Source organism: Astatotilapia calliptera, chromosome 7 (assembly GCF_964374335.1).
Source record: "Astatotilapia calliptera chromosome 7, fAstCal68.1, whole genome shotgun sequence".
Taxonomy (NCBI): domain Eukaryota; kingdom Metazoa; phylum Chordata; class Actinopteri; order Cichliformes; family Cichlidae; genus Astatotilapia; species Astatotilapia calliptera.
Genome location: NC_137428.1, coordinates 58,368,175 through 58,383,659, shown reverse-complemented (window position 1 = coordinate 58,383,659; position 15,485 = coordinate 58,368,175). Strand labels below are relative to the sequence as shown.

The following is a 15,485-nucleotide window of genomic DNA, read 5'->3' as shown; positions in this document are numbered from 1 at the left end:
CCTGATTATTATGGATTTGTCTTTTTCAAATTGGTGATTTGCAAAGATAAGAGACTGATAAAGGTTATCTGGCAAGGGCTGTTTGCTGCCAATCAATGAGACTAATTAAACTTGATCCAAATACTGCAGAAATAAGAGTATGTAAAAACAGAGGTGAAAGCAATGCAGATATCCTCACTGCCTGGTTTAAAAAAAAAGCCATTTGGTTTAAGTGAAAGCAGAGTTGTCACTACGCATGGGTTCGGTTTTTTTATAAGATAAAAAGTGTTCAAAAGTGCGTTTCTGCCTGGTTTTCAGTGCAGACCTCTTTTCGCTGCAAAGCATCTAGTTTAAAAAGAGAGAGAGAGAGGGGAGGGGGGGGTCTGATATTTGGGGCTCCCATGCGGCGTCATGCAGAGCCGATCATTGTCTCTCTCACACTTTCTAACTAGCCATTTCACAACATCCACACAGCGGATCGAGCTGTACGCAGCAGCAGTTTTACCTTCAGGGCTTTTTTTCTTTCTTTCGTTTTTTCTCCTACACGACGTCGACCCATAACTAACAATTTGAATTCGGCACGCGGATGAGGCCAATTACCGGACTTAATCTATCATTACGTCCCCGTTCCGATCGGCTGATAGTCAAATGAGTTAAGCGATGGCTGAAGAGCTCCGAGTCCGCCACCGGGTGCCAGAAGTGGTTGTTTAAATTTAAAAGAAAACAACTAAAAGAGAGAAGAGAGAGGGGGGAAACACTTTGATTTCCTTGCAACGCGGACTTGGAGAAGCTGTGCGGCGGACATGATGTGCAGAGTGGCGGATTTTACGCGCAGAAAGCCGCTGGGTGCGTTTGATTTCGGATTACTGTGACACACTGGCTGTGTAGTTTTCAGGGGGAGATTTTTTTTAAGGAGTCTGCTTCCCTCTCGCTCCTGTTCGCTGCTGTCCTCCAGGACTCCAGAGTCGCGGAGATCCCATGCAGTCGCCAAGGTTGGTTCGAGACTAAATTTTACTCCTTATTTCTCATATTAGGCAGGAATGTGATCAGTTGTGTGCTGCTCAGCCCTGTAATGTGTCTTGTCTTCCTATCATCCTGCCCGGAGTGTTTGGATTTCAGCAGATTTAATAACCTGATCCTTTTTCCAGTGTCACACAAGAAAAAACTAGGAGAAAACTGAATTTTGAAATGCACCAGACCCCCCACCAAAAAAAAAAAAATGCATCTACACGCCTCATTACTTCTAAATTATTGGACAACTGGGAGTAAAACTATTAATCACAATTTTATATGTTATTTTGTCTGGATTTAGCAGTTACTCCCGACTAAAAATACCCTTGAGGCCACTTTAATCCAACATGCAGCCAATGATGATCTTAACGGTGCTACAGGACAAATGCGCCTGTCGGATGCAGATTTTTCACCTTTTAAATCCCAACTGCGTGACAGCTACCTGTAATTAGACCAATAACCGAGCTGTCCACAAAGCTCAAATTTAATGACAGGTTTGGTTGTCCTCGTAACGCCATGTGCGTCTGTGTCATGATTTGAGGTTTCATATCAGAGCTCATAACAAGCGCCATCTGTTGGAAAAGAGGATCAGTCCCTGTGGCTGTGGAGATAAAGATAAATGGACAGAGATATGTTGGCCTGTGCAACCAGTTTAACGCTGCACACAAAAGAGATGGAGCAGCTTGTTATTTAGATTACACAGGGAGGATTTAAAAAAAACTGTCTGCTGTAATTCCCCCAGCAACCTGGTTTGACAGGTGATATCAGAGATTTAAGCAGCACATCATAAAGCCATTATGCTGGATTTATGGAGATGTTTTATTGTTATATTGTGTCACCGCTACCTGTTACAGCATGTGGACGACAGGGTCTCCCGGATAAATATGTCCTCATTTATATGACGGAACATGGTGGTGGTTAAAAAGCAAAAAATTTGAGCTGTAGATAAAAACATAACTAAGCTAAGCAATTCGATGATCAGTGTGTTGACTCGGAGAGGTGGTGACTAGAAAAGACATGTCCTAACCTCATTTTGATTGATTATTTTATTAGTGATTTATCGATTAATCAATAAAATGTCAGACGTTTCTTCCTATTTCCCCACCCAGGAAATACACCAGACCCCAAAGAGGTTCAATTTCAGTGAGAGATTTAAGAGCCTCTTTGATAAATAATTTAACTAATCAAACTGGAAGCAATCAAATTAGCTGATACTAATACTGTAATTTATTATTCTGGTATTCTAGCAGAAACAATTAGTGATTCAGAATAAGGAATACATGGGGTCGTTTTGGACAAAGAAATAGAGCTGTGACTTTTTATTGATATTTACGAACCCTCTGTGACATAACTGGTTTCTCATTCACTTTTAATAGTAATAACTGAATCCCTTAATGAAGCTGGATAACAACAGATAACTATCATTCATGCTTGTTCTCCATAAACGGATCATAAAAATGACTAGTTGGCTAAAGCACTGACAACAACAATAATTTCCTCTATTTGTTTTGTTGTTCAAATAGTGCAAAAACATCTTCACATAATGAGAGTAGATGGTTGATATGGATGTTGTAGGTTAGTCTGCAACAGGTGATGTATGTGCAGCATCTGTTTTTCAGATCTGGTGCATTTTGCAGATTGATCACTGGGCTGCTTCTGCCCAGCAGCTGACCGACATCTGATTAAGACAAGCTGCATCAAACCCTTCAGAGTGCTGCTGAACAGCTTCATTCCTCTGCTGCAGCCACGCTACAATCCAAAAATATTCCACAATTCATCAAAACATTTCACCGAGCAGCTTATACCTTTCAGCTGCGCTCATTCCTTCCTTTCAGATGTGAATGCTCGGTATATTAGGTTTGGAAGTAACTCTGCACGGGGGCCACCCTTGTTGAAAACATGTGTAGGCTCGGACCTCTTTGTACATGAACATATCCATCACCCGCAAGAGGGACAGCAACCACAAAGACAATCAGCGCTCTGTGGAAAAATACTGTACAGCCAGCCACAACCTGAGCAAGATGGTACATATTTTGGTGTAAATGAAATGCTCCACTAATGTGTCATCAGCACAATTCAAAGCTAATCAAAAAGAGGAGCAGATCAACACCTGCACTTCTTGTCATTTGGAGAAATGCTTTTAAATCCACCGAACCAACATGGAGGAAATGCTCACTGCAACGAGGGGCTGCTTGTTCTCATTTCAGTGAAGTAATTAAGTAGTAAAATGCCATCAAAATTCTTACAATCAGGTGGGGCTCACTGTAAGTTTGAGTACCTCATGCCCGGGTGCTTTAAATGACTTGTGCTGGGTAAACTATGGCCGCTGTGATATCAAAGAACTGCGGTGTTTCCACACTGTTTCGCTCTCTCTCTTTTTTTAAGTCATTTAACAACCTGAGGATGAGTTTACATCATATAATTACAGGCACATTACACATAGCGGATGGTTAAATGCTTATTTTGAAGTTAATGCCTTGAAACATGGTTGTAAGAAGATAACATTTGCAATAACAAATACTGTGCAATTTGTTTTTCACCCTCCTAGTAATTGTTTTTAAAATTATGGCTTATGGCTGAATTGTATGGCTGAATACATGGAGTTAGGTAACATTTTAGTAAAGTACGCTATTAAATGATTCAACTTTTTGTCAGTATACAGATATTGATCCTCAAGCTAAGATAATCTCCAAACATTCACTCGTTCCACTATGTTAAACACGATCAGTTTAATGGTTTTCCTTGTTATGTGTACCAGGAACCCAATTATCTTTGGATCAACTCAGGGTCTGGGAATCTGTGATGGGGATTTTTCCCTAGATTAAAAACCACAATGGAGAAATTAGGAAGCAAATCAGTGAGATGAACCCACAATTACATGTATGCTTTATCATTTTGACCCAACTTTTCACTCAATCCTGGGTATTTGTGGTAATGAGAACATCTTGTTCAATAATACCTTTGCACATTGCCCACAGTGGGCTATGTTGGGTGGAAGGGTTGTAGCAAGCATTTTAAGGTGATGCAAATGATGTATAGTTTTTCGAGAAGTGATATGAAGAAAAAAAACTGATGATTGTTCGTATTGTTGGTGGTTTTCCTCTTGTTAATCTGCCCACACACGCTCTGTGGAGGCATGACACAGTTTTCATTTCAAGCCTTTAAACGGTGCGGTTGTTGTTGTGATCTTATAACAAATCAGATCTTTCTTTTATATGGCGGTGTGGACTACCACTTTGTGGGTCATGAAAAGTCGGTCGTCGTCTAACAAGTCTGCACACTGAGGTGTAATTTGAGTCTCGCAGAAAGGTGGGGGTTTAAGGGCGAAACGGGCAGCCGTGATTGGTTCAGCTTGTCCTCGGCACTCCCTAAAAGGAAGGATAGCTCGGCTGCCTGCCTGCTTGGAGCTGTTTCAGCTAGCTGCCTAACTTCTACCGACGAGAGGAACAAAACAGCCTCTTACCAGGCGGTGATGAGAAGACGGGACCCCCAGCTTCAGACCGTTTTCATGGACTTTCTAGTGTTTTCTTAGCGAAGGCTTGGCGAGTTGAGCTAACTGTCCTCCACTGTTTTTTGTCCTTAATGCGACCAGGGAGAGGAGTACAGTGCGAGCCCGAGCTGGATGGATGGTTATGGGGGAAAGAGGGAGACCCTCGGCGCTTGAAGTGTGCAGAGTCCTCGCCGTGCTTTTCTCACTCTTCCCCTCTGGTAAGAATTTTTTTTTTTTTTGTCCGTTTTCGTTTTCTTCCTTTTTCCTTTTAGACCCAACAAGCGCGTTTTACGCCAACACACACGGTTTATATGACTTCACGTAACTGTTAATCACAGTGCTAGCAAACTCCAGAAGTTATTAGCATTGATTTTTCTCCACCTTGGCGTCCAAAGTTGCCTGATTTATATACTTTTTATTTGCCGAAATATTGTATTTTGTATCATTGTTATTATTGAACCACTTGTTTTTATTTTTCAAAAAAAAAGTGACGTTTTAGCGGGAATCCGAAAACTAGTATGAAAGCTTATAATAGTCCTTATCGTTTAGTTAAAAATCCACCAAACTCTATACAAAAAGTGACTAAAATCTAGAGAATTGCAGCGAAGCGTTTACTTTGTACGTTTATAATTGTTTTTAATTTGAAAATATTAATTTTTCATATTTATTTATTGTTAGAAATCTTGACATTTAAAAATAACATTTTGCCAGGTATTAGTTTTGAGACAAAAACCACTGAAAGGTCTTCCCGGAGCTGCATGCGGCTCTCCAAAAGTGTTTTGTTGGGGGATGGGACGGGTCTCGGGGTTTTGGCTCCTTCAAAGTGTTTTTTCAAGCCGAGAACTGCACCGTAGAAGCCAAATAATGTATCTTATTAACTATATATTTGTGTGACTGCAGTCAGTCACTTTTTCAGCTCACTTAGCGCAAAGCCTAATCGGTTTTCTTCTTTGATCACATGTCGTTACACAACAAAGTGATAATACGCTGATAGCTGAGATCAAGATTAGTTTATTGCCATCTTGATAAGTGGATGGGTGGTGTGGACGCTTTGAGTTGTTTAAAGTTTGACTTCAAAGTGCTGGTAGTCCACCCCCCGGAAACCTCTCACAGCCAGTTCAAATAAATAAATGCTTTATTAATCGAAGGTGATAGTATTCAAACATGGTGTTGCAATGATTCATCCTGGGAAATGTTAAAGTAGCATTGGTGCAAAAGTTCGCCGGATATTGCAACAAAGCTGGAGACCCCAGAGGAGTAGTGTTATTAATCGGTTATCGTGTAGATTAGTATCCCTAATCGAGTTTTTACCTGTGCATATGAAGAAAGAGAAATGGAAACAACTGGATGTGAAAGGGAAGTGAAGCGAAGCTACCTTCTTTCCAGGCTTCGCTTTTGTTTGTGGCTACATCATATAAAATGTATATATTGGATGAAAATTACATCTAATGTTATTGTAATTGTTATTAATTCTATAGATTGTTTTTTTTTTTTTATCATTTACAGTATAGTATGCACAAAGAAAATGGTTAACTTAAGGAGGAACAACAGTAGCCTTTTGGATAGAGAGTGTGCTTTAAAGTGTCATGTTTCTAGATGACTTTATTACTTTTGCTCCAACTGGATGTTGTTCCTCTCTGACAGTGAGCCTGCAGTGCAAGATCCTCAAGTGCAACTCTGAATTTTGGGCCTCCACCTCAAACTCTGGACCGGAGGAGGAGTTTTGCACGGCTCTGCGGGCGTACAACAGCTGTGTACGTCGGACTGCACGTACCTGCAGGGGTGACTTGACATATCACTCTGCACAGCATGGCATAGAGGACCTAATGAGCCAGCACAACTGCTCCAAGGAAGGACCGACTTCCCATCCACGTACCCGGACGCCGCTTCCTCCAGCACCCCCGCCGGTTATGACTGACAGCCAAGAACGCTCCGATGGCCCGGAAGTGTGCCACTATGAGCGCAGTCTTCCACGCAACACGGCGCCACCTAACTATACCCACTGTGGCTTTTTTGGAGACCCACACCTCCGAACCTTTGGCGACGACTTCCAGACATGTAAGGTGGAAGGAGCCTGGCCGCTCATCCATAACAAATACTTGTCCGTCCAGGTGACCAACACTCCCGTAGTACCAGGCTCTTTCGCCACCGCCACAAGCAAGGTGAGACCCTCTGTTGTTCCTGTGTATGACTGCAGCACTAGCTGATTGGCTAAGGCTTTGAATATATGTCTTGATGCATGCTCATCCAGGTAAGAAAATCCCAAAAAGTTGAATTTGTTCTGGACGTAGCGTTTTCAGTGGCAGAAACATTTCGTCACTCATCCAAGTGACTTCTTCAGTCTCAGCTGACTGCAGGTTTCCCCAACCTTATAAACAGCACATTTGCATAATGACTGAAACTGGCACCACTGACAAACAATGATTGCATTATTCATCAGTGGCGCTAGTTTTTTCTTTCTGAATCCAGTCAGTCCGCTTGCATCTGAGTGATGTAAATTCCATTATCCAAGAGGGTCCATGTGCCAGTTTTTTGTGACAGTGCAGAGTACCCCACAGAGACTGCACTGGATGCACTACAGCTAACTGCAGTGGATTGTTATCGAGGCTTAATGCCGAACTGATCATCCTTAATCAAGCTAATGTTTATTTTTCCACAAAATGTGCTGTACTAAGTATTCTAGAAGGGATTCTGTTCTGTGTCACTAAAAATACACTAAAAGCTACACAGAGGAGAACAGGAGGGCAAGATGTCTGACACAGGAATGGTATACAATCATCCAGTCACTTTTCAAAATAAAAGACCCTGTGCAGACTAAATGCTGTGCTGCTGAAAGTGTGTTTTGAAGAAGTTCAAAGGATGCTATGTGTGTTGCATCGCTGGGATGAGCCAACAGTCAGTCAGCTAGGGCCACTGTTAACAATTAAAGGGCCATTTACACATTCCTAAGAAGTTGTTCAAAATTTGGTGAACAATTTTTGGTTGATGCGCAGTTAAGAAAAGGACTCTTGTCTGTGTTGTGTTACCTCCGTAATTAAAGGGGGGGGAGCGCAATCAACAATTTCTATTATCATTGACTCAATTAAGTAGCAAAAATGTGCTGGGTACAGCTTTTAAAATGGGAAGCATTGCCTGGTTCTGTATAAATATATGGTATGTAAGGATTTGGACTGTCAAGCAAAACTGGGTTTTGTAGCATTCTCTGTAGGTGACTTGAAAAGGTGTTTTAAGATAATAATTTGTTGATCCTTGCAATATTGCTTGTAGGGTTTCATAAATGTTAGTACAAATTAACCAGCTGCACATATGTGTCTGTGTGAAGAGCTGGGATGATTTCCTTTTGTTGACATATACATGGGCAGCTGCAGAGACCGCAGGTGTGTAGATGTTCTTACTGCCCTGCTTTCTTATCTGCTTGGGGAACATGTTACATACACGTGCATTAGATCAGCATTACAGGAAGACCTGCAGGTCCTTTTTGAAGAGATGGGTTATTTATTTATTTATCTTTATTTTTTTCCCCCTCTACACATTATTGCACATAAGATTGCCATATACAGATGTAATAGCAAATGCCATGTGTTCTGAAAGGTGCTGTGGGCCTGTGTTCCTGTCACACTGTGGATCCTGCTTATTTGGATGAGTTCTAAATTAGGATATGAGGAAGCTCGATCCAGCAAATCTCAAAGGGCTCCATGAGCTTTATCAAAATCTTTTGATACTTAAAATCAAGATCTTTGATAAAGCTTATCAAGATCTTTGAGATTTGTTGGGCTGGGCTTCTTCATCTCATAGATCTTGATAAGCTTTATGAATCATATGTTAGTATTAAAACAGCTGTGCTTTGTCGCATGTGAAGCTTCATTCTCTGTTGAGCTCAGTCTGATGTTTGGGTTTCTTATTGTAGCACACAGTGAGCACAGAACTGCAGATTATTTTGTCCACATTATGAGATATTTTCTTTCAGATTTATCAGCAGTGCACAAGTCATTATTGATATTTTGTTGAATAGTGAATTGGTTAGTTTGGATAGCCGCCCCTAAAATGGTCAAACTGGAGGCCATAACATAGGAGTTGGCCTAGACTTGGCAATGCTCCAGCACCATTTGGTTGAGGACCTGAGTCGTTTGCTGAGGATCATAGCTGAAGTACTCAGACCGAGGTATAAGAGGACTTTGTCCCTAATCACATTTTTAGAAACTATAATTTTCTGTAATCAAGGTTTCTAATCATACTCTATTAAGCATTTGTGGGGGGTTTTAGCTTTTAAAGTAATTGCATTTTTGTACTGCTATTCTTGGAAGCAAATGAGACGGCTTTTTAAAGATCATGATTCTGGACAAAGGGAAAACAAAGCAGCAGCCAATGCCACCTGTGCAAACAAGGCCCTTCTGGTTAAAGATCTGCATTAGCAGAGCTCCGTGTTGGTACATAGCTCTCGCTACAGCAAATAAAACTGTCTGGTTATTTCCATCTTCATACCAGTAGATAAGGCAGGCCTTTTTCTTTTGTTTGCTTTTATTAAACATTTAAGAAGGAAACTGGGAAAAAGCAGAAGTTATTGTGGCTCGGATAAAGGAAATTGAAAGAGGGAGAGAGCTGGTGCAGCAGATAAATTGTCAAGCTTAAAGAGTATACTGTGGACCCCCACCCTGTGTCCCCTGTCTCAAACGAGCAGACATCCCAGTTCCTAGGCCGTCCATGTTCACACAAAGGCTCATTGGTGTCCTGATGAAACCAAGCTTACAGAGTCCTGGCCAGTCTCACTTAATTAGCTGCAGAGTATATCGCTGTGTCCTGGCCCGACGCCACTCCATGGAGCATAGTTCTGGGGGTTCACAGGCAGGTTTTTCAGTACTATGAATGGATCGTCTTTGTGTCTGCAAACTGAGGCCTGATTTTTACATGGCCGAGACTTGTGTTTTTTGAAGGCGTTTGCCTTGGCCTCCCTCATGTTGAGCCAGCCCTGAAATGTGACTCTTAAGTGGGGCGTTGTGGTAGATTGCACAAACTTGTTCTTAATGCAAAAGTATAAGCACTTCCCATTTTCATTCCGATGTTTACATTTACTGCAGTTTACTAGGATTTAGTATGTGAGTAGGTAGGGAAATGGTCACTGATAACTTCCTGAGAATCGTAAAAGTTGACCGTAAAATGAATGTTGAATATTGATGCAATTTCTTTCTCCATTCTGCAGCTGACGATCATCTTTAAGAACTTCCAGGAATGTGTGGACCAGAAGATGTACCACGCAGAGACAGACGAGCTGCCGGCTGCGTTTGCAGACGGCTCAAAGAACGGAGGCGACCGCAACGGAGCGAACACTCTGCGTGTGGTGGAGAAGGTTGCCGGGCAGCATGTGGAGATTCAGGCGAGATACATCGGAACAACCATCGTAGTCCGGCAGGTAGGCCGCTACCTAACCTTTGCCGTGCGGATGCCGGAAGAAGTTGTGAACTCAGTGGAGGAAGGTGACAACCAGGACTTGTACCTGTGTCTTCACGGTTGTCCTGCCAACCAGCGCATCGACTTTAGGAACTTCAGAGCTCGAGCGGCGGAGGCCCAAAGCGTCAGCAGGACCAGGAGCAACACCGGTGCCAACGGCTTTACCTACCAGTCTGCAAAGACCAAGTGCAAAGAGCGGCTTCCAGTGGAGGATCTCTATTTCCATTCTTGCGTGTTCGACCTCCTCTCGTCCGGAGACATAAACTTCACCATGGCAGCCTACTACGCTTTTGAGGATGTTAAAATGCTCCATTCAAATAGCAAAAGATACCACATCTTTGAAAAGGCTGCCGAAATGAATAGTGCAGAACAGAAGGGCAGAAATGTACTTTCAGTCTTCCTCGTCAACCTCCTCGCTGTGTTATTGTGGACAGTCTGTCTATAGCGTCTTTACAACAGTGTCCTCATGGTGTGTCTGTCAAGGAGCATTAGAGCACCATCGCTGCGTCCTACATCGGCTCCTCTCTGCTCTGGTTCTGTGACTTGACAGGTAGCTTGCAAGTAGGTCATCCCCGACCCAAGTCTCATTTTAGTGCTATTGTCGTGTCTTGACGTCAGCTTAATCACAGGACGAGCTCAGCGTTCTCCCACCTATCATCACACGTATTCAGCTGCTTCATTGGATTGGTCTTTGAAGAGGGCAGCGGTGAGAGAGCCCAGCTACTGCTGAGCTCAGGATATCCACCTGGGATTAAATCCCACATTCTCAATGGGGCCTGCATACCTATGGGAAGCTGGACAAGATGATCTTTTGCAGAAAGAGGAGTTTGCTGTTCCTCCCTCCTCTGACCCCCCCCCCCCCCCTTCATTGGTGCCAAGCCAGTGAAGCTCTATGGCTCATGTGGCAAAACGAGAGGACCTGACAGGGGCTTTTGTTAACCTTAGGCCAGAAGCAGCTCTATGTTTGATTAGTTTCCAGCTTTGGAAAAGCCGGAGCCTTTTGGAAGAAACACTCAGCCAAAAGGATGTCAGAGCAGCGTCTCCAGTTGTCTGCTGTGGAGATTAATGGGTCATATGTTAGGTTGTGTGTGTGCGTTAGTACAATATGTGTGCCGAATTCAGCATCTGTGGTTAATTTTGTGTTTGTGCGTGCAGCAGTTTCCAGACAACAAACCTCCAGCGGGAGAACTCCATTCCCATGTCTTTGTGTTGCACCTAAAATTTCAGAAATAGAAAAAGATGAAGCGCTCGAGTTCATCTAGTGGACTCTTTATCAGCCAAGTAGCAAATTCCAAAAAGGGAACTCAAAAATAGTCATCTGCACGTCATTTTTCACTGTCATGCAACCTTTTCCCCTCCTTTTGAGCCGTCACACAACACGCTGACGTGTGGATCAGACAGCGTTTGTACTTTTAGGTCGGTTATGTGAATGTAGCGAAGAAGGTTTAGAAGTGCAAACTTGTTTAAGGGCACTTAAAGCGTTTACAGAAGGTCGAGCAGCCAATCAAAGCCCGACACCTCCTCGAGAGCATTTTGTGAATTTGAATCTCCGTTTAAGCGTCGGTGGTGTAGATGCCGTTAGTACTCGCTGTAAAGACATCACCTCTAGTCAGTTGAGCATTTTTATAGACTACCAGCGTGCTGAGCTGACTGTGGCTTAGTGAGTAAACGATAAGCATATGTCTGTAGACGTGATTTCATGGCTTAAATCATTGCCAAAGAACAAGCCCTTGTGCCAACATTTTTCCAAACAGCTGAATTTTCATCTTTCAGTCCTTTAAAAACAGTTTGCGACTCCTGTGTATATAACTCGTGTTTGTGGGTGAATTACAGTAACACGTACTGTAAAGGCAGCATTGGTTTCTGTTACTGCAGTCTCACTTTTTGCTTTTTCTTGTTTCACAATAAAGCTTCGAGGTTTCCAGCTGAACTTTGGCTCTCAGCTGCAGTATCTGTTAGTGTGCAAGTCCTCCCCCGTAGGTCCCGTTACCGCTGGGGCAGTTTAATGGTCATTTATCCTTTTTTACACTGAAGTATTTGGCAGGCCTTACTACTGCTATTTGGAATATGTATCAGTGCAGTTTGACGGCAACAAAAAAGGAAAAAAAAAAAACGCATACAAAAAACTGATGATTGTAATGTTGAATCTTGTGTTGATAGATGTAATTTGTGTTTGTGTGTTTCACAGTAAATGGTTCTACATGTGTAATGTGAGACTGTACATGGTTTTTGTGTATTGTTGAGTTTAAATTTGTATATTACCTGTTGTGTTTTGAATTTATCACTCCAGTTTTTTGTACACAAGATGTTTCAGTGAATGTGAACTTTTGTTTTTCTTTAATTTGAAAAGGGATTTTTCTTTTGTCTTTTTGCAAAAACATGAACGCCATAGAACAGATTAGTCTTTACTGAGTACAGCGTACACATCGGTCTGTGTAGCAGTGATAAACGTTAGTTGTTTAGTATCAAACAAGACTGCCCACGTTACCCACAGAAGAGATTGTTGCAAAGTATTTTTTTTGGGGCGTTCATGTTTTTGAGTTTAAAGCACTTTATGTTTTCTTTGACATTTAGCTCTTTTGTTTGACTTGTAAGGGTTTAAAAAATACAAAAAAAGCTGAATGGGGGGAAATGCCAGAAAGATCAAACTGTGTTGTAAATGTGATCCCACATGCCAGCTGTTTGTAATGTAAATTATTTATTAAATAAAAGGAAGATGTCTCGTTTATCAGCTCTCCTTTTGTCCTGTGTGGTGTGAGTTTGAAAGCATTTTTTGAAAACCACCCCGTGTGGGTTTTCTGCCTACACTTTGCAGTGCTTGACTGCCCCCTGCTGTAGATATGAGCAAATGTTAAAATGTTGTTTTGTTTTTTTTGTTGTTTTTGTTTGTTTTTTTTTAAAGAAGTTTTAAGTTTTGACTTTGGAGTTAAAAATTGATATTAAAAATGGGATTTATGAGCTTTATATAGTTAAAATGTAAACACAGTTAAATGTAAAAGTGAAGTTTCAGGTGTATCGACAATTTATAGAGAAAAGCATAATAAATAATCTAGAATTGACAATTTACTGAACATCCTATGCAGACAGAGTAGGAGGAACGTCCAAACTTCATACAGAAGTCTCAAGGCCAGAATCAGTCTGCTGCAAATTAAATAAAATGTGAGGTCAAAATGTCCATAAAACATGTCTTTCTGACCCAGAGGAGGGAGGAACAGCAAACTCCTCTTTCTGCAAAAGATCATCTTGTCCTTGCGGTGGTCACCAGAAAGCTCCAGGCAGAATTTGAGTAGGTATGGACATCAATGTGATGCTGAAATTTTATTATCCTGTTTGGAAGAGCCAAATGAATCTAAAATAACACTCAGGTTTACTGTTTGCTGTTGCACTGAAGAACCCTGATCCAGCCTTCCTGTCTTATTAGTCCGTTCACATTTATCTGCAGGAAACGAAATGCAGAGCATGAAACTGCTTCACCTCACTGGAAGGAGAACCGCAATCGGTTGTAGCCGTGATGCCCTCATTTAAACATCGGATAATTCAATCGTGCAGGAGGAAGGTTTCCATGTTAGAATATTATGTGGAGTGGTGTCTTTGAAGGCCACGCAGGAAGAAATATACACAGAGCAAAGATTTATTTGTGTGTGTAATGTGAGAATGGTGGTTTATGTATGTTGAAGTTTATTCTCCTCTAATGACTTCAACAGAAAACATGAAACTGAGGAGAAACTCTGTTAGTCCGTGCTGCATTTTCCTACTACAGGCCATCATTGGCGTATTAAGATAAGATAACCTTTATTAGTCCCACACGTGGGAAATTTGTTTTGTCACAGCAGGAAGTGGACAGTGCAAAAGTTATGAGGCAAAAATTAGAATACAATAAGAATAAATACAGTACACAACTGTACAGAATAGAATAAAAATACTATATACAGTAGAATAAAATAAAATACTATATACAGTAGAATAAAATAAAATAAATATACAATAAGATAAAAATAGAATACAAATACAAATACTATATACAACTGAGTAAAAATACAACGATGACAGAAAGGATTATTGCACTTAGTATTATTGCATATGTATGGATGTGTGTGTTTGATCAGTTAAAGTCTTTATTATGGAGTCTGACAGCAGTGGGGAGGAAAGACCTGCGAAATCTCTCCGTCCCACACCGTGGGTGCCGCAGTCTCCCACTGAAGGAGCTGCTCAGTGCTGTCACAGTCTGCTGCATGGGGTGGGAGATGTTGTCCATCAGGGATGACAGCTTAGCCGCCGTTCTCCTGTCACTCACCACCTCCACTGGGTCCAGAGGGCATCCTAGAACAGAGCTGGCCCTTCGGATCACCCTGTTCAGTCTCTTCCTGTCCCCAGCAGAGATGCTGCCGCCCCAGCAGACCACGCCATAAAAGATAGCAGAAGCCACAACAGAGTCATAGAATTTCTTCAGGAGTGGGCCCTCCACTCCAAACGACCTGAGTCTCCGCAGCAGGTACAGCCTGCTCTGCCCTTTCCTGTAGAGGGCGTCTGAGTTATGAGTCCAGTCCAGTCTATTGTTCAGATGAACACCAAGGTACCTGTAGCTGTCCACAGCCTCAATGTCCATACCTTGGATGTTCAGTGGTTGCAGTGGAGAATGCTTGTGCCTGCGGAAGTCTACCACCAGTTCCTTGGTTTTACTGGCGTTGATCTGGAGGTAGTTCAGCTGGCACCAGTCCACAAAGTCTTGGGTCAGACCTCTGTACTCCTTGTCGTCCCCATCAGTGATGAGGCCGACTATTGCAGAGTCATCAGAGAACTTCTGCAGGAAGCACTGGGTGGAATTGTGGGAGAAGTCTGCAGTGTAGATGGTGAAGAGGAACGGAGCCAGAACCGTTCCCTGTGGGGCCCCCGTACTGCAGACGACCCTGTCCGACACACAGCCCTGAGTCCTCACATACTGTGGTCGGTCGGTGAGGTAGTCCAGGATCCAGGTAGTGAGGTGATGGTCCACTCCAGAGTTCACCAGCTTGTCCTTTAGAACCGAGGGAAGAATAGTGTTGAAGGCACTGGAGAAATCAAAGAACATGATTCTCACAGTGCTTCCAGCGGTCTCCAGGTGAGCGAGGGAACGATGTAGGAGGTGAATGACGGCATCATCCGCTCCAATGCCAGGCTGGTAGGCAAACTGAAGTGGGTCCAGTGATGAGCTTATTAGGCGCCGAAGCTGAGCCAGGACCAACCGCTCCAGGGTCTTCATCAGGTGGGATGTCAGAGCCACCGGCCTGTAGCTGTTGAGGTCCTTGGGGCGTGAAGTCTTTGGCACTGGTACAACACAGGAGGTTTTCCAGAGCTGTGGGACTCTTCCCAACCTCAGGCTCAGGTTGAAGAGGTGCTCCATCACCCCACACAGTTGGTCCGCGCAGGACCTGACGACCCTCGAGCTGATGCCATCTGGACCCGCTGCCTTCTTGCCATTAATCCTCCTCAGTTCCCTCCTAACCTGGGTGGTTGAGAGAGACAGGCTGGAGCCTTGTGTTGAGTGTGTATTGGATGCTGTTGTTGGGGGTGGGGGGGAGTG

The 15,485-nt window shown here is 42.8% G+C and overlaps 1 protein-coding gene across 1 annotated transcript; it reads left to right on the top strand.

Moving 5' to 3' along the window:
- The first annotated feature begins 407 nt into the window (after positions 1-407).
- On the top strand, positions 408-10,768 carry rgma (repulsive guidance molecule BMP co-receptor a). Its single transcript, XM_026175999.2, has 4 exons — positions 408-971; positions 4,583-4,698; positions 6,125-6,642; positions 9,678-10,768. Exons 1-4 carry the CDS (start codon positions 958-960, stop codon positions 10,368-10,370), a joined length of 1,341 nt encoding a protein of 446 aa, XP_026031784.1. The 5' UTR covers positions 408-957; the 3' UTR covers positions 10,371-10,768.
- Positions 10,769-15,485: the final 4,717 nt, after the last annotated feature.